The sequence below is a fragment of the Pistacia vera genome, unplaced genomic scaffold (genome assembly GCF_008641045.1).
Source record: "Pistacia vera cultivar Batoury unplaced genomic scaffold, PisVer_v2 Contig714, whole genome shotgun sequence".
In the NCBI taxonomy this organism is placed as follows: Eukaryota; Viridiplantae; Streptophyta; class Magnoliopsida; order Sapindales; family Anacardiaceae; genus Pistacia; species Pistacia vera.
Window position 1 is genome coordinate 161,629 of NW_022196573.1, and position 20,106 is coordinate 181,734.

Genomic DNA, 20,106 nt, shown 5'->3' on the forward strand with positions numbered 1-20,106 from the left:
AAAATGATATGTTATGGATGGCTAGGTACGGTTTCCTGGTGGTGGTTTAGTATAACAAAGGTCATATACGTGTCTGCCTTGCAGTAGACGCCAACCAAAATGTTGGTGAAAATATTGACCATTTCTTCTCTCAGAATCCTATAAACAGGTTCAACAAGAGTGGAGACGGGACTTTTAGAATCGATAGCAAATCCAAATGTATGATTAGGCTTCAATTGGAACAACCTGGATCTATGTTAAGCCTCTTTCCTTGAAAACTAATGCCCAACAAGTTCACATAGTAATGGAATTCACCTGGCACCAATCTTATACTCTGTACTGTTCTGGAAAGTTCTCCTCTAAAGTTTGCTTCATCACCGAAACATAAGAATGTGTGTGTTCCATTTGATGCGTACCATGATGGAAGCATAAGAGAAGCGCATTTTGGTATGTGCCCTTAGTTGCATCAGGATGGATCGTGGTGCTGCAACTAAACCAAATATTCCTGCTATCACATTGTCTAGTCGGCGATTAAGTCCAAATGACGCATTCAGATTATCAAAACCAATTCCAAATACAAGAGGGGAACCTTTGGGTGGTTTGGTGACTTCCTGAGAACTTAAATATGTCTAATGAAAGTCGACCTTTACTGCTAAAGCCATACTATTTATTCTCATAGTGACAGGACCTTTGCTGGCATATATTAGGAACACAAAGTGGGTGTGTACAGGGCAAGGGATGAAATGTTGAGGACACATAATAATTAAAATCTCCCCCTTTACAAGAAAGCAATTTATTCATCTTTTAGCTTCAACCCATGTTAAATCGCTGCCTCCATCCATCAACAGGCAAGATTTTATGGCCCTATGGTGAAGTTAGCCCCTTTAAAATGAAATGTTATGGATGGTAAGGGGTAGTTTCTGCCTTAAGGAGGATGAATATAGCAAAGCTTAACACGATAATTTCGCATCAGTTGCCAGCCATAACATCGTCGAAAATGTTGAACCAATTCTTCCTTCAGAATCCTACATGCAGGTTCAGCCAGGTAAGTTTGAGGACTTCCAGAATCTAGAGCAAACCCGCTTGTGCCATTCAGATACAACCGAAAAACTCCTGGATTTATGTTAAGTCTTCTTCCTTCAACACTAATCCCCAACATATTCATATAGTATAGAGCTGATCTGCCTTGCACCATCCTTGTACTCTCTACCCTTCTTGAAAGATCTCTAAAGTTTGCATTGTTACCAAAATGTATGAATGTGTATATTCTGTTTGGTTCTTTCCAAGATGGTAGGCAGTAGAAAAACCACATTCCAGTATGTTGCCTTAGTCACCTCACAATGGATTGTGGTCCATTGCCTAAACCAAATATTCCTGCTATGACATTGTTAGGTCCAATGTCATCTCCAAATGAAGTATTTCAATTATCAAAACCGCATCCAAATACGATAGGGAACTTTCAGAGGTTCTAGTGCCACCTGAGAATATAAATGTGTCTTGTGAAAGCCAACCTCTAGGGCTACACTAGGGATAATTCACATCATAATGACAAATCCCCTGCCGACATATTCTTGGAACGCAAAATGGGTGATCACAAGACAAAGGACGGAATGTTGAGGATTCTTGATACTTGAAATTGCCTTCCCTTAATGGAAAGCAATTTACACATCTATCACATTGAACCCATGTTAAATCACTACCTGTATCCACCATCAAGTGAGGAGAGTATGGTCGTGAGCCAATGAGAACTTAAGATATATAGTAGTTATGGATAGTCCGTAGAAGAGAAGGTTGCACCAAATTAAGGCCAAGCTTCATTGACGCATGTGTTGCATTGATTTGAGTTACAGAACCATTGTCTTATGATTGAATATAAAATCATTCTTGGATATTAGATTCAACAACAACATCACATGTTTGTATGTCTTTACAAGTACTTTAGAATAGTTCTATTGTGGCAAAGGGTGAGATCATTTTAAGGATGACACATGAGGCACAAGTTACAGCCGAGGCCACGGGGACTTGCCCAATAAGACTACCTTCAAGTAATGTTTTAAGTTTGTTTAAAGTATTGTATTTTGAGAAATCCACTAGAAACATCATTTCTATTTTTGTTTTGTGTAAAGTAGGTTACCATGTACTGTTTAATGAATATTTAATACATTTTGGAAATGTTTTAGTTCGTAAAGCTGTAAATACAAATGGTTTGTATGTCTTAGAACTGAATGATTATAGATCAATCAACTCCATTACCAATAAAAGAACTTGATCTGAAACTAATACTAAAATTCTATGACATCATAGATTGGGTCATATAGGAGAAGGAAGATTAGTACAGCTTAAAGAAAGTGGGATCATAGACTCATTGGGTTCTGAACCCTATCCAACCTATGAATCATGTCTCCAAGGAAAGATGACCAAGTCTTCTTTTAAGAATAAAGGAGAGCGAGCTAAATAACTTATAGAACTGATAAATACAGATGTATATGGACCATTCAATACTTTGGTCCGGGGAGGATTTGAATACTTTATTACATTTACTGATGATATATCACGGTATGGGTATTTGTATTTAATGAAATACAAATATGAATCATTTGAAAAGTTCAGAGAATTCAAGAATGAAGTAAAAAAACAGATTGGAAAAAGTATTAAAGCACTACGATCAGATCGTGGAAATGAATACTTGAGTACAGAGTTTCAAGAGTTCTTAAAGTAGGCATGGCAATGGGTCGGGGCAGGGTGGGGATCTCATTCACCGTCCCTATTCCTACCTTCAACATCAATCCCCACCCCCACGCCGTCCCCGTTGCGAGGATGCTAGGAATTCACCATCCCCGCCCCATGGGGAATGTTGGACGCCTGTCCCCGCCCCATTAATTTTACATTAACATACAATTCGAACATTGCCAAGCACAATAGTTAATACTCTTTCAATGTTTAGATTCATCCACATGACAAAAACTTCAATTAATTGTTTAAACTTAAGCTAAGGCATTGCACTTGTCCAAAATACAGACTCGTTATGTATTCATCTACATGACGAATGACAATATGAAGTCAGCTAAGGGCGAATGGCAATGGTGACAAGTTTAAGACTTAAGGGTTAGGGTTTGTTTTTGTTCAATTGTTTAGGTTGAGGGAAATTGGGAAAATATAGGTTTATATGGGTAGGATAATTGTGTAATTAGGTAAAATATATAGGAGTACTAGTGAAAAGTNTATATATATAATAATGAAACTGGTGGGCCAGCATAGCCGCAATATTGATGATTGGTGGGCCTGGCATTGTCGCATTAACATATTATAGTAATTACTTTGATTGTGGGCCATATATATTTGTATATTATTGATATAAAAACAATTAATTATAAATATTTGCAATTTTTTTTTTTCAAAATCTGAGGCCTACCCTCAATGATGCTGGATCCATCCCTACATATAACGTCTTTTATATTTTACTTAGTAATTTTAATTTGTATTAAAAACTTAATAATAATTGGGGTAAAAAAAAGACTAAACATTGGGGGCCAATATCATTGCTCTCTATATATTAGTAGTAAATTTTTTAACAATAATCTACTTAATTAATTGGCTTGCTAAGCAAAATTGTAAAATATTAGAGCTATTACACAGGCAAAGGAACCAAGGGCACACAAAAAACATAAACATATTTAGCGGAAGTATCACATTTTGAGAGAATTAGTTGGAGTTGGAGAGATTATAATTCTGAAGACATCATCAGCAGAAAATTTAGTTGATCCACTGACTAAGGCGATGACACAAAAGCAGCTGGACCACTTTAAAAACGTCTAGTCTATCTATCATCTATCTACTAGGAGGCTCGTCAACATTTTGAGCTCTGCCGCATGCGACACGGTCCCTAACGTTGATTCCCAGGATTCACACATCCATCTTACTCTATGCTCCCAGGAGTCAACCGAGCACTCTGGTTGGTGTGTGTTGACATCTCGGCTTACGAAAATTCGCATCAACAGTTTTTACTAAAGATTTGGATCCCATGTTCATCTTAATTTACCTAATTTTTAATGAATCTAAAGACATGTGAATATTCCACCATCTTACGCTTTCAACTCATTCATATAAAACATAGTCTTAGACTTTCATCCACACACACACACACACACAAAAACAGAAAAATAAATATTAAAGAAAGAACTCGTTAACAGAAAAGTTTTTTTTTTTTTTTAAAAAAAAAAAAAAAAAAAAACTCTTTGGTTCTAACTAAGCTGCCACTTAGTTCTGTATTGATACACTTCGGTTTCAATTCAATTTTTTTTGGTTCAATAAAATCAATGCAACTTCTTGTTCTATGTTTTTTACAACTATATTTCTTGGATTTTGATATTTACTAGAGTACAAATTTGTCAAAATATTTTCTTTAATTCAAATTAGTGTATGAGACAGACTAGGGTGCGTAATAGAAGAGAAAGAATCGCCATCCATGTAAAGTTCGTATACGAAGAAACAACTTTTTACAGTAATGATATAACTAAAATTAAGTTAATTAGTGGCAAAGAGCAGAGGCAGAGCTAGCACTGGCCTAAGGTGGGCCAACGGCCACCATGAAATTGTTTTTAAAATATTCACAAGGTTTTATAAATTTATAATTATACCGTAATCAATTTATAAAATTTCTAGATAATTAATCCCATCATCAAACTCAAAAACAAGATAAATGCAATACTAGATTATAAATAAAAAAGACCCATATTGTACAAGTTTAATTGAATTCATTATAGGTAAAAAAACATAAAAGTTCATATTTTTCTCGAAACTTGATTTTTATGTTTTTAATATGGGAAAATACCTTATTAGTATAAAAATCCTCATCTAATTGGCTTGTTTAATTTAGTTTACTTTTTATAAAATTACTAGTTTTATGCGTTTTGTTATGTTGATATGATTTCTTTCATTTAATGTGTTTAACAATATTGACAATCATCACTTTAAAACATCAAATTTTGTTGAGAATAATTGTTATTTTATTGAATAAAATAATTAAAATTTAAATATTTATTAATATGTTTCAAATTTCAAATTATATCACTAGTGAATTTCCTTCTCTGCTTGCTTGAAATTTTGGCTTCGTCACTAGCAAAAAAGAAAAAATTAAACTAATTAATCCTAGCCTTTAGATGGTGAAACTGTCATGTGTCTTTAGATCCGGTAAAGATTAGGCAAAATATGATGGGCAATGTGCCAAATCTTTGCTATATGTGATGAGATTTTATATCTTGGATAACTAAAAACCAACTATAGTGAAGTACAAAGTTCTTCAGCTTAAAAACTAGACACCCTAGTAGGACTAATCAAGTATAAAGATCTCCAACTTTACCGCTAGACACCCTAACAAGAGTAATCAACTTAAAAGCTCTCTAGCTCTACACGAGACACCTTGGATTGGAAAGACAAACCGAGTTAAAGCTGTCCAATTATACCGCTAGATACCCTATAAAAGTTTATGCTAATGATTCTCAGTAGGTTATTATAACCACGTACACTTTTTAACGTAGAATCATACTTTAATATGTTCAACTTTTCAAGCTCTAGGAAAAACAAAAAATAAAGCATTACTAAATTATTTTTGATATTTTATTTATGATAAAGAATATGATTTACAATTTTAAAATCATAATTCTTTTAGACATATTTTTGCGTACTTTTATTGTGAATAACCATACGGAAAAAGGGAAAAAAGAAAAGGTAAAAGAAAGCAAAGTAAATCAATAAGAGGATCCCCTAAGCAATGTTAACACTATGAAGGACCAACGTCTCAATAGTAAGCCCAGGACCAAACCCGAAAAGCACTCCCCATTCTGATCCCTCTCCTGTGGTCTTCAACCCATCTTTAGTTGACTTCTTCCTTACTTCATCCAAAATAAACAATACAGTTACACTTGACATATTACCATACTCAGCAAGCACGTGCCTAGTCGCACGTAACTTTTCTGGTTTAAGACCCAACTTGGCCTCCACTTGGTCCAAAATCGCAGGCCCACCAGGATGTGCAGCCCAAAAGATTGAGTTCCAATCCGTGATACCTAAAGGGTGGAATACCTCAATTAGTCGCTTCTCAATATGGTTTGAAATAAGGTCAGGAACTTCTTTCCCAATATGAAACGTAAGCCCGTGCTCACGAATACTCCCACAAATAGCCCCAACGCTATTAGGCACTAATGTTGGGGCTGTAGAGATGAGTTCAAATATGGGATTTTCAACACCAGGAATCAGGTCTGCACCAACTATGAGAGCTGCAGAGCCATCCGAAAACAAAGAATGGCTCACAAGAAGATCGACATCGGTTTCAGTAGGGCAATGGAAGCCGACGAGAGTTATTTCGGTGCATACAATGAGGACACGAGCACCTTTATTGTTCTCAGCTAGGTCTTTAGCAATACGAAGTACGGTGCCACCTCCATTACAACCTTGTTGGTACAACATGACTCGGTTAATAGATAGATCAAGACCCAAGAGCTGGACAATTTGGTAGTCATACCCAGGTATGAATCCTCCCATAGTGCTACAACAAATTAAGTGAGTGATTTTTGACTTGGGTTGGCCCCATTCCTCGATGGCTTTGGTTGCAGCTTCCTTGCCTAGCTCTGGTATCAATGTTGCTGCCATATCTTGCCTAGTATCTAATGAAGGTGCCTTGTATGAATTAATGTTCGGATTCTCTTTCATAACTTCTTCAGTTGTGTAAGTGTATCGTTTTTTTATCGTGCTTTTATCACCTGAAATCATTAAATATGAATAGGTTATTTTCAATCCTAAAATTCTTCAATATCTTGAAGATAATTAGCACTTAGAAAATATTAAAAGCAAGTAAACTAAAAAAACGAAAATTAGCTAGAAAAGAGTATTTCTTACAAATGCGCTGCATTTTGTTTTTGACCTGGGTCATGTGCTCGGTATTTGTCATACGAAAGTAAGTGTCTGGATATGAGCTTTGATCATAGACATTGGGAGGATTGGCTGTTCCAATTGCCATGATTGTGGCAGTGCCTTCAGCACGTTGAGCCTTGCGAACTTCGTCCACAGTAACCATTTTTGCTACAATGAATATAAGGCAACTTTAATTTCTTTGAGTCTTGGCTATTGTGTCTTGGCTATTGTGTCTTTATGACCGAGGATTCATATATTTATACATACTGATTAACTATTGAAAATTATTATTCATTTATCATCATGTTTTTCAATAATGATTTTCAAAAATATCATGAACCATGTACCCCATTAGAAAATATAGGGGAATGTTAGCTAAATATATATGTATACAACAAGATTTGAAGAGATTATCAGCTAGCATTATTTATTTTAGTTCAACTTATTTAAAGATCTAGCATATGGGCAGAGAATATTTATTTGATTAATCCATCTTAAGGTTTTTAAAACAATCTTTGACCGGTTCAAGTTATTTATTATATAATAGTGTACCTATTCTGGAAACATGCGTGCCTTTCTTTAACTAGACCAAATTAATGATGATGATGTTTAAGCTTCAATGATTAGTTCATTGTTTTCAAGGTCATGTGCTTCTCAAGCGTATCCTTTATGGATTTTTTCTACATTATTTTTGCATCTAGGGAGTTCTAAGAACATCCCTATTATTTTAGTAGTAGCATGTTTTTTATTCTTAATTTAATAATTAAACACCTCAAATTAGCTGATTAAACTGGCAAATTGCTTATAAAAATCGAATCCCTTCCTCTATATTTGAAGAAGTAATTCTATTAACGTTTCAATTAATGCGTATGTAATCTTAGAGTGAAGATTTTTCCTTTTACAAAAGAAATAATTTGAGTCAACCACCCTTTATCGTTACACGATATGCACATAATCAACAACTAGAGATAAAATTATCAAACTCTATTTGTTTATAATTTTGACCTCTTTATATTAATATTGTGTGAGATAGAGTGATACCCCCCACATTTTATCTTTCAAGACCCCACTTTTCAGTTTACCCTGTTAAAATGTTTTTTATAAACCTCGTCTACCATAAAAAATACCCTTTTATTTATTATTTTTTAATATTTTTTGATGCTTCTTGTTTCAAATGTAATGTTCAGGAAAGAAATTTATTCGTATTTGTTTATATTTCCAAGATTGTAAGAATAATAATTAAGATAATTGAATGCATCAAACTAACTTAAAATTTTTGGAAAAGTGCGAAAGAAGAAAAAAGGAAAGAGAAATTAAAAAACCAAAATAACAAAGAAAATAATTTTATTTACATGGTTTTGATCAAACTCTTTCGATTGCATAAATTATGTGTCTTCATTGCTTGGGGATAGAATTAGGGTTTATTGAATTAGCGTTAATGATTGAGATAGGAAATAAAATTTTTAGTCTTTTATATTTTGTTTAGTAATTTTAATTTGTATTAAAAACTTAATAATAATTGGGGTAAAAAAAGACAAAACATTGGGGGCCAATATCATCACTCTATATTTGCTATTAGTAAATTTTTTAACAATATTCTACTTAATTAATTGGCTTGCGAAGCAAAATCGCAAAATATTGGAGCTATTACACATACAAAGGAGCCAAGCGGGCACCAAAAATCTAAGCATATTTAGAAGAAGTATCTCATTTTGAGAGAATTCGTTGAAGCTTGAGAGATTATAATTTTGAAGACACCATCAGCAAAAAAATGTTGTTAATCCACAGACTAATTAAGGCGATGACACAGAAGCAGCTGGACCATCATCTTGATTTTTCCGATCACCGGGAAAATCCGTCCTCTGCATTCCCAACACTACACAAAGCAATAAAATAACAGTGGATGTATGCCCTATTTTTTCTCACGGCCGAACCACTTTAAAAACGTCTACTCTATCTATCATCTATCTATTAGAAGGCTCATCACCACCTTGACCTCCGCCGCATGTGACATGGTCCCTAATGCTGATTCCCAAGAATCGCACACCCATCTTACTCGGTGCTCCCAGGAGTCAGTCGAGTACCTTTGGTTGGTGTGTGTTGACGTCTCGACTTACGAAAATTCGCATCAAAATTTTTTACTAAGGATTTGGATCCCTTGTTCATTTTAATTTACCTAATCTTTAAAGAATATAAAGACATGTGACAATTCCACCATCTTGCACTTTCAACTCATTCATATAAAACATAGTCTTAGACTTTCATCCACACACAAAATATATATAAAGAAAGAGCTCCTGTGCGGAAAAGTTTTTTTTTTTTTGTTTAAAATAAAAACTCTTTGTTTATAACAAAGCTGCCACTTAGTTCTGTACCGATACAATTCAGTTTCAATTAATTTATTTTATTTTATTTTTTTTCGGTTCAATAAAATCAATGCAACTTCTTGTTCTATGTTTTTTTGAACTATATTTCTAGGATTTTGATATTTGCTAGAGTACAAATTTGTCAAAATATTTTCTTTAATTCAAATTAGCCTATGAGACTAGGGTGTGTAATAGAAGAGAAAGAATCGCCGTCCATGTAAAGTTCGTATGCGAAGAAATAACTTTTTACAATAATGAAATAACTAAAATTAAGTTAATTAGTGGCAAAAAGCAGAGGCGGAGCAAGCACTGGCCTAGGGTGGGCCAACGCCCACCATGAAACTGTTTTTAAAAATTTCACAAGGTTTTACAAATTTATAATTACACCCTAATCAATTTAGAAAATTTCTAGATAATTTATCCAATCATCAAACTCAAAAACAAGATAAATGGAATACTAGATTATAAATAAATAAGGCCCATGTTATACAAATTTAATTGAACTCATTACAGGTAAAAAAACTTAAAGTTCATATTTTTCCCTAAACTTGATTTTTATGTTTTTAATATATGAAAAATATCTTATTAGCATAAAAATCCTCTTCTGATTGGTTTGTTGAATTTAGTTTACTTTTTACTAAATTAGTAGTCTTATGGGTTTCATTATGTTGATATGATTTCTTTTATTTAATGTGTTTAATGATATTGACAATCGTGACTTTAAAACATCAAATTTTGCTGAGGATAACTGTTATTTTGTTGAATAAAATAATTAAACTTTCAATATTTATTAATATTTTTAAAATTTCAAATTATATCACTAGTGAATTTCCTTCCCCCCTTGCTTGAAATTTTGGATTCGCCACCAGTAAAAATGAAAAAAAAAATTAAACTAATTAATCATAGCCGTTAGATGGTGGAACTGTCATGTGTCTTTAGATCCTGTAAAGATTAGGTAAAATATGATGGACAAATGTGCCAAATCTTCACTATATGTGATGAGATTTTATATCTTTGATAACTAAAAATCAAGTGCAGTGAAGTACAAAGTTCTTCAACTTTAAAACCAGACAGCCTAGCAGGACTAATCAAGTACAAAGATCTCCAACGTTACCGCTAGACACCCTAACAAGAGTAATCAACTTAAAAGCTCTCCAGCTCTACACGAGACACCTTGGATTGGAAAGACCAACCAATTTAAAGCTCTCCAATTATACCGCTAGATACCCTTTAAAATTTTATGATAATGATTCTCAATACTTTATAATAACTATGTACACATTTTAACTTAGAATCGTACTTTATGATGTTCAAATTTTTGAGATCCAGGAAAAAGAAAATTAAAAGCATTACTAAATTATTTTTGATATTTTATTTATGACAAAGAATAGATGTACAATTTTAAAATCATAGTTCTTTAGACATATTTTTGCATATTTTATTGAAAATAACCATATGGGAGAAAAAAAAAGAAAAAAAAAAAAAAAAGAGGGAAATGGAAGCAAAGTAAATCAATAAGAGGATCCTCTAAGCAATGCTAACACTATGGAGGACCAATGTCTCAATAGTCAGCCCTGGACCAAACCCGAAAAGCACTCCCCATTCGAACCCTCCTGTGGTCTTCAACCCATCTTCAGTTGACTCTTCCTTACTTCATCCAAAATAAACAATACAGTTACACTTGACATATTTCCATACTCAGCAAGCACATGCCTAGTCGCACGTAACTTTTTCGGTTGAAGACCCAACTTGGCTCCACTTGGTCCAAAATCGAGGCCCACCAGGATGTGCAGCCAAAAGATTGAGTTCCAATCTGTGATACCTAAAGGGTGGAATACCTCAATTAGTCGCTTCTCAATATGGTTTGAAATAAGGTCAGGAACTTCTTTCCCAATATGAAACGTAAGCCCGTGCTCACGAATACTCCCACAAATAGCCCAACGCTATTAGGCACTAATGTTGGGTGTAGAGATGAGTTCAAATATGGGATTTTCAACACCAGGAACAGGTCTGCACCAACTATGAGAGCTGCAGCCATCCGAAAACAAAGAATGGCTACAAGAAGATCGACATCGGTTTCAGTAGGGCAATGGAAGCCGACGAGAGTTATTTCGGTGCATACAATGAGGACACGAGCACCTTATTGTTCTCAGCTAGGTCTTTAGCAATACGAAGTACGGTGCCACCTCCATTACAACCTTGTTGGTACAACAGACTCGGTAATAGACAGATCAAGACCCAAGAGCTGGACAATTTGGTAGTATACCCAGGTATGAATCCTCCATAGTGCTACAACAAATTAAGTGAGTGATTTTTGACTTGGGTTGGCCCCATTCCTCGATGGCTTTGGTTGCAGCTTCCTTGCCTAGCTCTGGTCAATGTTGCTGCCAATCTTGCCTAGTATTAATGAAGGTGCCTTGTATGAATTAATGTTCGGATTCCTTTCATAACTTCTTCCGTTGTGTAAGTGTATCGTTTTTTATCGTGCTTTTCACCTGAAATCATTAATTGAATAGGTTATTTTCAATCCTAAAATTCTTCAATATCTTGAAGATAATTAGCCCTTAGAAAAATTAAAAGCAAGAAACTAAAAAAACGAAAATTAGCTAGAAAGAGTATTTCTTACAAATGCGCTGCATTTTGTTTTTGACCTGGGTCATGTGTCGGTATTTGTCATACGAAAGTAAGTGTCTGGTATGAGTTTGATCATAGACATGGGAGGATTGGCTGTTCCAATTGCCATGATGTGGCAGTGCCTTCAGCACGTTGAGCCTTGCGAACTGTCCACAGTAACCATTTTTGCTACAATGAATATAAGGCAACTTTAATTTCTTTGAGTCTTGGCTATTGTGTCTTGGCTATTGTGTCTTTATGACCGAGGATTCATATATTTATAATACTGATTAACTATTGAAAAATTATTATTCATTTATCATCATGTTTTTCAATAATGATTTTCAAAAATATCATGAACCATGTACCCCATTAGAAAATATAGGGGAATGTTAGCTAAATATATATGTATACAACAAGATTTGAAGAGATTATCAGCTAGCATTATTTATTTTAGTTCAACTTATTTAAAGATCTAGCATATGGGCAGAGAATATTTATTTGATTAATCCATCTTAAGGTTTTTAAAACAATCTTTGACCGGTTCAAGTTATTTATTATATAATAGTGTACCTATTCTGGAAACATGCGTGCCTTTCTTTAACTAGACCAAATTAATGATGATGATGTTTAAGCTTCAATGATTAGTTCATTGTTTTCAAGGTCATGTGCTTCTCAAGCGTATCCTTTATGGATTTTTTCTACATTATTTTTGCATCTAGGGAGTTCTAAGAACATCCCTATTATTTTAGTAGTAGCATGTTTTTTATTCTTAATTTAATAATTAAACACCTCAAATTAGCTGATTAAACTGGCAAATTGCTTATAAAAATCGAATCCCTTCCTCTATATTTGAAGAAGTAATTCTATTAACGTTTCAATTAATGCGTATGTAATCTTAGAGTGAAGATTCTTCCTTTTACAAAAGAAAGAATTTATGTCAACCACCCTTAGCGTTACACCATATGCACATAATCTGTGACCAGTGAATCATGGATTAGGCTAACTTTTACTTTTTTTTTTTTTTTTTTTTAATGATATCATTAAAAAGATACGCAATATTTCTTTACTTTCAACTAGAGCTAGTCAATGACCAATCCCAAGCAAGCCTAGGCCTAGTCCTTTTATTTGGGAGCAGTCGCTCATGGGCCTAGGACCGGTCCCAGGCCCATGAGCAATATTATGACTCGGATCAGTCCCTAGGATTGGTCCTATGGGCCTGGAAATTTTTTTTTCCCCTCATGATCTTTTTTATGTTTTAGGGGAGAAATGAAATTTTGTAGGGGGTTTTTGGTATTTTTCAAGGGCAAATTAGTAAGTTTCTAAATATTTAGTTAATTTAAAGAATTAAAAAAATAATAAATAAATTAATAGTTAATTTTAATTTTTAACATAAATATAATATTCACATTTCACGCATTCACACTTCACAAATAAACAATTAAATAATTTTTTTTATTAAATTATTCATCTTCATCGTCAACAATATTTACATCATTCAAATCTGTATTCCTAAAGAGTTCGAGTAGTTCGGGATCTTAAGGGTGTTGTTATAGTCTTCTTTCTGCATGAGTCAAATCCCGTAAACACGTTATCACTTCAATCATCTCATCAGTTAAAGAGCATCTTCTGTCTTCAACAATCCGACCACTCGTTGAAAATGTTGACTCATATGCAATTGTAGAAACCAGCAAAAATAAAATGTCACGTGTCATTTGGGCTACAATGGAGAATCGACTTTTATGTTTGTTCCACCATTGAAGAATATCCATGTCATGTTGCTCCTTCATCGTCATAAAGGACAGGTCCACTTGTAAGTAGCGATTCAGCTCATTTGGTCCATGTATGCACGAGCTGGAGCTGCTACTTCCGCCACGTTCCATATATGTCCACTTGCTCGATCCTTGACGGAGGGTTGCATCAAGGTCCTGATCCTCTCTCCCGAACGTTCTACTTTCACTTCCATTGTACGTGTTCTCATATAAAGAAAAAAGGCTATCCAATTTTTTTTTTTAAGTTAGTCAAATAAGACGTATAATCATGTCTTAAATATTGGCCTAACTCAGTAATTATACAGTTAACTACGTGTAATTTAAACCTAGGATCTAGAACAAGGCCTAATCTATATAAGAATGGAATATCTAACCAATATTTCTCATATTTTTCTTCCACCTTTAAAACAATTTCCCTTAAAACGTTATTATATCTATATTTAGCAAAAGTTTTAGCAATTTGAAGTAAAATATTTAACACTAAATTAGTAGTCGAATAATAAATACCACTTGTTGTATTAGTAGCATCATAAATTTTTTTAAGAAATGAATAAAAAAATTCACAAACCGCCCAATCATCATAGGTCACAACTTCCTCTAGATAGTGCTTCTGGTTGACAAAATCTATAATTTGTTTCGCGATTGGCAAAGCTTTTTCCAACATCAAGTAGGTGGAGTTCCAATGGATAGGCATGTCCATACATAACTTCAAAGGTCGAACCGGTGGTCCTCTTGCTTATAATATTTGATGTACTTCTGCCATCTTTTATTGCTACCGCTGATGATAAATCTGATAGCCACGCGCACCCTCTCCATGTTCGAATGTATTGCATCTAAACCTGCTTTAACTATCAAATTGATGATGTGGTAGGCACATCTCTAGTGAAAAAATTTGCCTTCACCACGCTGATCCAATCTCTTTTCAAATAAAGAGATTGTCGCGGTGTTAGCAGCTGCATTATCAAGCATTAGTTCTACTACTCTATCAGTTAATAAATATTCTTGCAAAACTTCAAGAGTTGTAAAATAAATAGTTTCAGCACTATGTTTTTCATATGGGTAATGCTATTTGTACAAAGAGAGTTTGTACAAACTTACGTGTCATACCATGTGAGTGCCACGTGACATAAGGGCCCACATAACATTAATGTGACATTAAGTTACATGGGTCCCAATACCATATGACATGCTTTGTGATGTGTCACGTAAGTTTGTACAAACTCTCTTTGTACAAAGAGTTTGTACAAATAGCATTACCCTTTTCATATAATGGTTTAAAACCTCTCAATTTTTGTTGTAAACCCCAATTATGATCTAATAAATGTTCTGTTATAGTTAAAAAATTTTTTTTTGATCTACAAGCCCATATGTCTGATGTAAGTGCAATAGATATATTCCTAAAATTTTGAAATTCGTTTTTAAGTTTATTATTTATTTTGTTATAAAATTTTAGTATATCTCTTCTACTTGTACTTCTACTAACAGGGGTCTATGCTGGACAAAATGCAGGTTTAATCATGTGAATAAAGTAAGGATTTTCAGATAAACAAATGGGAGAGTTCGTAGCAACTATGAATCTTGCTATTTTCTCTCGTGCAACATGTGCATTGTATTGCCCTGTTGAGAGAGTTGAGGATTGTAGATTAAAATTAAGTTGAGTTTGAATTTGTCTATCTAATTTGATTGAAGATGTATCGGGCAACTGCATTATTTGGGGGTGCTTCTTCTCCACGTGTCGTCGCATCGTCAAATTCCCCTTCTCAGCGCCAATAATGGTTCCACTGAAATTGCATATCCCACACGAATATTCCCCCTCCCCATTTGTCTTTGGCCGTTTTGATTTGGTGAAGTGTCACCATACATTGGACACGACCCTCTTTGACGGTCAAGAGGGTTAGGCTATGCTCATGCCCGTTGACTCGTAGCTCGTATGTGTTTGACTACACCTCGTCCCGATCGAATGTGGTTGTGGAATTGCAGCTGGTGTCTTTGGAGGAAAGGATGAAAATGGATTGAACCCTTCCATTTCTTTGATGGATGGAACGTAAAACTCATTTGGGGATGATCCTCCGAATGCATAATTTCAGTAATCTATTATGAATTTATGATCAAATAATAAATAATTAAAATGAAAAGAAATTAAATAATAATATGAAATTATTTTGATATTGAAAAATAGAAAAAAATTGAATAATATAAATAAATAATATGAATAAATTATAAATATAAATATAAATTGAATGAGAATTTGATTGGAGATTTGGAGTAGAGAGATTGAGAGATTGAGAGAATGAGAGAATGAGAGATTGAGTGGTCATGTAACCATTGGCTGGCAGCAACGGTTATAAAGCAAGTAAAATTTTTTTTATATATATAAATTTTGTAAAAAAAATTTTAACCCCTATAATTTATGTTTATTTCAAAATTTATAAAGGGTTTTACGTAATTGTACAAAGGACTAAAAGAAAAAAATACAAAAAAATTTGGGCCCAGGCCCGGGCCTTGGAGGAGGCACCGAGCCTTCCTCCTTAGGCCTGGTCCTGTTTTGGGACTAGGCCTCCCAAGACCGATCCTCTCAAGGACCAGGTTTTTGGGTTGGGTTTTTGGACCCAGTCCCAATTACTCCCAAATGCCCACCTCTACTTTCAACAACTAGAGATAAAATTATCAAAGTCTATTTGTTAATAATTTTGACTGCTTTATATTAATATTGTGTGAGAATCCATACATATTTAGAGTGATACCGCCCATGGTTAACTTAATCCAAGAACAAGATTAACTTAATTCTATGACATAAAGATCATATCCCTATCATAATAGAAATTTTGGGATATTTAAATTTATGTTAAAGAATTTTATTATCTCAAAATAGGAGGCATGGATTTAATAGTTTTCATTAGGGAGACTTAGGTTTAACTTCAGTTAATTTTAACATTCATTCCATACATATAACATACATAAGCATCTTAAAGCATCTGAGTTAACCATGGGGTTTTTGAAATACATCAATAAATAAACAATAAGACTACTCTTACAAAGGCATATACAAAGAGACTTTACAAAGTGACGTGGCAATGCCATGTCATCTACCACATCGTTACTTGCCACATCATCAGCGTAATCCAAATGTATCAATCTTCTTCTCCACACTTTCTCTTTCGAGCTCTTTCTTCATCACCGTTTTTGGCACTGCTCTTCTCCATCTCCATCACTCTTTTCATCTTCATCACTCTTTTACATCTCCATCTCCATCGCTCTCTTCATCTTCACGCTCTTCTCCATCTCCTCTCTTCATCTTCATCGCTCTTCTCCATATCTCCATCGCTGTCTTTGCGCTCTTATCTCCTCTCTTCATCTTCATCGCTCTTCTCTATCTCCATCGCTGTCTTTATCTTCGCGCTCTTCTCCATCGCCTTGTTCTCTAGAAGCTGCTGAGAGGTAATCTTCATACTTTACGGCTCATGGCAGGAACAGAACAAGACAACATGCAGAGGAAGTGGCTTCTATTCAAGGCAAGTTCACTTCCATCTAAGAATCATTCTACTCATTTACAACCAAGTATAATAAACAATGTATTAGTTCATCAACAAAATTTTACGATGTATTCCTATACTCTAATCCAAATGGCTCCATGAATGATAATCATTACTTTTTCGAGGTGCAATAAAAATTAAAAAAAAAAATAAAAAAAATAAAAAAAAAGGATAACCGGAAGTATACCTATAGACGATGCGTGATCTTTTTGAGATCCCTGTGAACTCCTGCTAATTGACAGAATGGGATAATCTGAAACACTTGAATTGCATGCTACAAGTGAGGGTTTATAAGACCTGAAGAATTGGGAAACCCTTTCTCCGATCAAATTCTTATACCTGCATTAAGACCAAGGATGCAAATGAAGAATGAGTCCTGTCTTTTTTATTATTATTATTTTTTTTTTCAATATCTAGTCTCAAAAGATATCATAAAATGGGTAACAAGCTATTTAAAAAATACACAAACATTAACACACAAATGAAGTATTAGTTACAATATCCTAATGTAAAGCCAACGAACCAATTAGACTTGAGAAGCAAACCAAGGTTTCAAACACTAGACCCCGAAATCATTGTCAAATGCAAAGCACCATCAGTATATTCTTGCGAATTTCACAACATTTTTAAGACCAAATCTCCAAAAGTTGGCAAAGAAAAATGCAGCACTTAATTTCAAAACTATATAAAATTTTCTTTCCCATTAAAAGTAGTTCTAGACATAATTTCACAAAATGGGGTCTTGAGGCAACAGCACCAATTTGATTTTCGATAATTTTGACTTTGATTCCTTGGGTTGAAACAAAGAACACTAATTACCACACTTGAAATAAAGCTGTGAAGGACACCAATTACTTGGCGATGGAGAAGAGCGCGAAGATAAAGACAACGATGGAGATGGAGAAGAGCGATGAAGATGAAGAGAGTGATGGAGATGGAGAAGAGCAGTGCCAAAAACGGTGATGGAGAAAGAGCTCGAAAGAGAAAGCTTGGAGAAGAAGATTGATACATTTGGATTAAAATATTTTCTGATGACATGGCAAGTGATGACGTGGCATTGCCACGTCACTTTGTAAAGTCTCTTTGTATATGTCTTTATAAGAGTAGTGTTATTGATAAATAAAAGTTAACTATTTACCCTAATTCTATATCTTCAATCAGATCGCCATCCGAATGCTCTTCAGGTTTTCATCCAACCGATTCAATTACAAATTGGATCTGAGGCATACAGGCCCAATAAAATAGATAATTAAATAAAATTAATTATTAAATTCTATTTAATAAAATAATATTACAAACCATTTGAATATTTTTGAAAAATAAATGACACCCATGATCAACCCTCTAATCCAACATTCATCCATCATGTCGACAAATATATATATATATATATATATATACACCTAAGATAAAATTATCAAACCTATTTGTTTTAATTTTGACTCTTTATATATTAATATTGTGTGAGATAGAGTGATACCCCCACATTTTATCTTTCAACCCCCTTTCAGTTTACCCTGTTAAAATGTTTTTTTAAACCTCGTCTACCATAAAAAATACCCTTTTATTTATTATTTTTTAATATTTTTGATGCTTCTTGTTCAAATGTAATGTTCAGGAAAGAAATTTATTCGTATTTGTTTATATTTCCAAGATTGTAAGAATAATAATTAGATAATTGAATGCATCAAACTACTTAAATTCTGGAAAGTGCAAAAGAAGAAAAAGGAAAAAAAATTAAAAAAACCAAATACAAAGAAAATATTTTATTTACATGGTTTTGATCAAACTCTTTCGATTTGCATATTATGTGTCTTCATTGCTTGGGGATAGAATTAGGTTTATTGAATTAGCGTTAATGATTGAAAGAGGAAATAAAATTTTTAGTCTTTTATTTTTGTTTAGTAATTTTAATTTGATAAAAACTTAATAATAATTGGGGTAAAAAAGACAAACATTGGGGGCCATATCATCACTCTATATTTGCTATTAGTAAATTTTTTAACAATATTCTACTTAATTAATTGGCTTGCGAAGCAAATCGCAAAATATTGGAGCTATTACACATGCAAGAGCCAAGTGGGCACCAAAACTCTAAACATATTTAGTGAAGTATCTCATTTTGAGAGAATTCGTTGAAGCTTGAGAGATTATAATTTTGAAGACACCATCAGCAAAAAAATGTTGTTAATCCACAGACTAATTAAGGCGATGACACAGAAGCAGCTGGACCATCATCTTATTTTTCCGATCACCGGGAAAATCCGTCCTCTGCATTCCCAACACTACACAAAGCAATAAAATACAGTGGATGTATGCCCTATTTTTTCTCACGGCCGAACCACTTTAAAAACGTCTCTATCTATCATCTATCTATTAGAAGGCTCATCACCACCTTGACCTCCGCCGCATGTGACATGGTCCCTATGCTGATTCCCAGAATCGCACACCCATCTTACTCGGTGCTCCCAGGAGTCAGCCGAGTACCTTTGGTTGGTGTGTGTTGACGTCTCGACTTACGAAAATTCGCATCGACATTTTTACTAAGGATTTGGATCCCTTGTTCATTTTAATTTACCTAATCTTTAAAGAATATAAAGACATGTGACACTTCCACCATCTTGCCTTTCAACTCATTCATATAAAACATAGTCATAGACTTTCATCACACACAATATATATAAAGAAAGAGCTCCTGTGCGGAAAAGTTTTTTTTTTTTTGTTTAAAAAAAAACTCTTTGTTTATAACAAAGCTGCCACTTAGTTCTGTACCGATACAATTCATTTTCAATTAATTTTTTATTTTATTTTTTTTCGGTTCAATAAAATCAATGCAACTTCTTGTTCTAGTTTTTTTGACTATATTTCTAGGATTTTGATATTTACTAGAGTACAAATTTGTCGAAATATTTTCTTCAATTCAAATTAGCGTAT

At 33.9% G+C, this 20,106-nt stretch overlaps 1 protein-coding gene and 1 pseudogene across 1 annotated transcript; both read right to left on the reverse strand.

Moving 5' to 3' along the window:
* Positions 1–5,742: 5,742 nt before the first annotated feature.
* Positions 5,743–7,057, reverse strand: LOC116114587 (chalcone synthase J-like). Its single transcript, XM_031400729.1, has 2 exons — positions 6,874–7,057; positions 5,743–6,737 (listed from the first exon to the last, which is right to left on the reverse strand). The coding sequence occupies exons 1-2, from the start codon at positions 7,049–7,051 to the stop codon at positions 5,743–5,745; spliced, it is 1,173 nt and encodes a 390-aa protein (XP_031256589.1). The 5' UTR covers positions 7,052–7,057.
* A 3,724-nt stretch (positions 7,058–10,781) lies between these two features.
* Positions 10,782–17,517, reverse strand: LOC116114584 (annotated as a pseudogene).
* Positions 17,518–20,106: the final 2,589 nt, after the last annotated feature.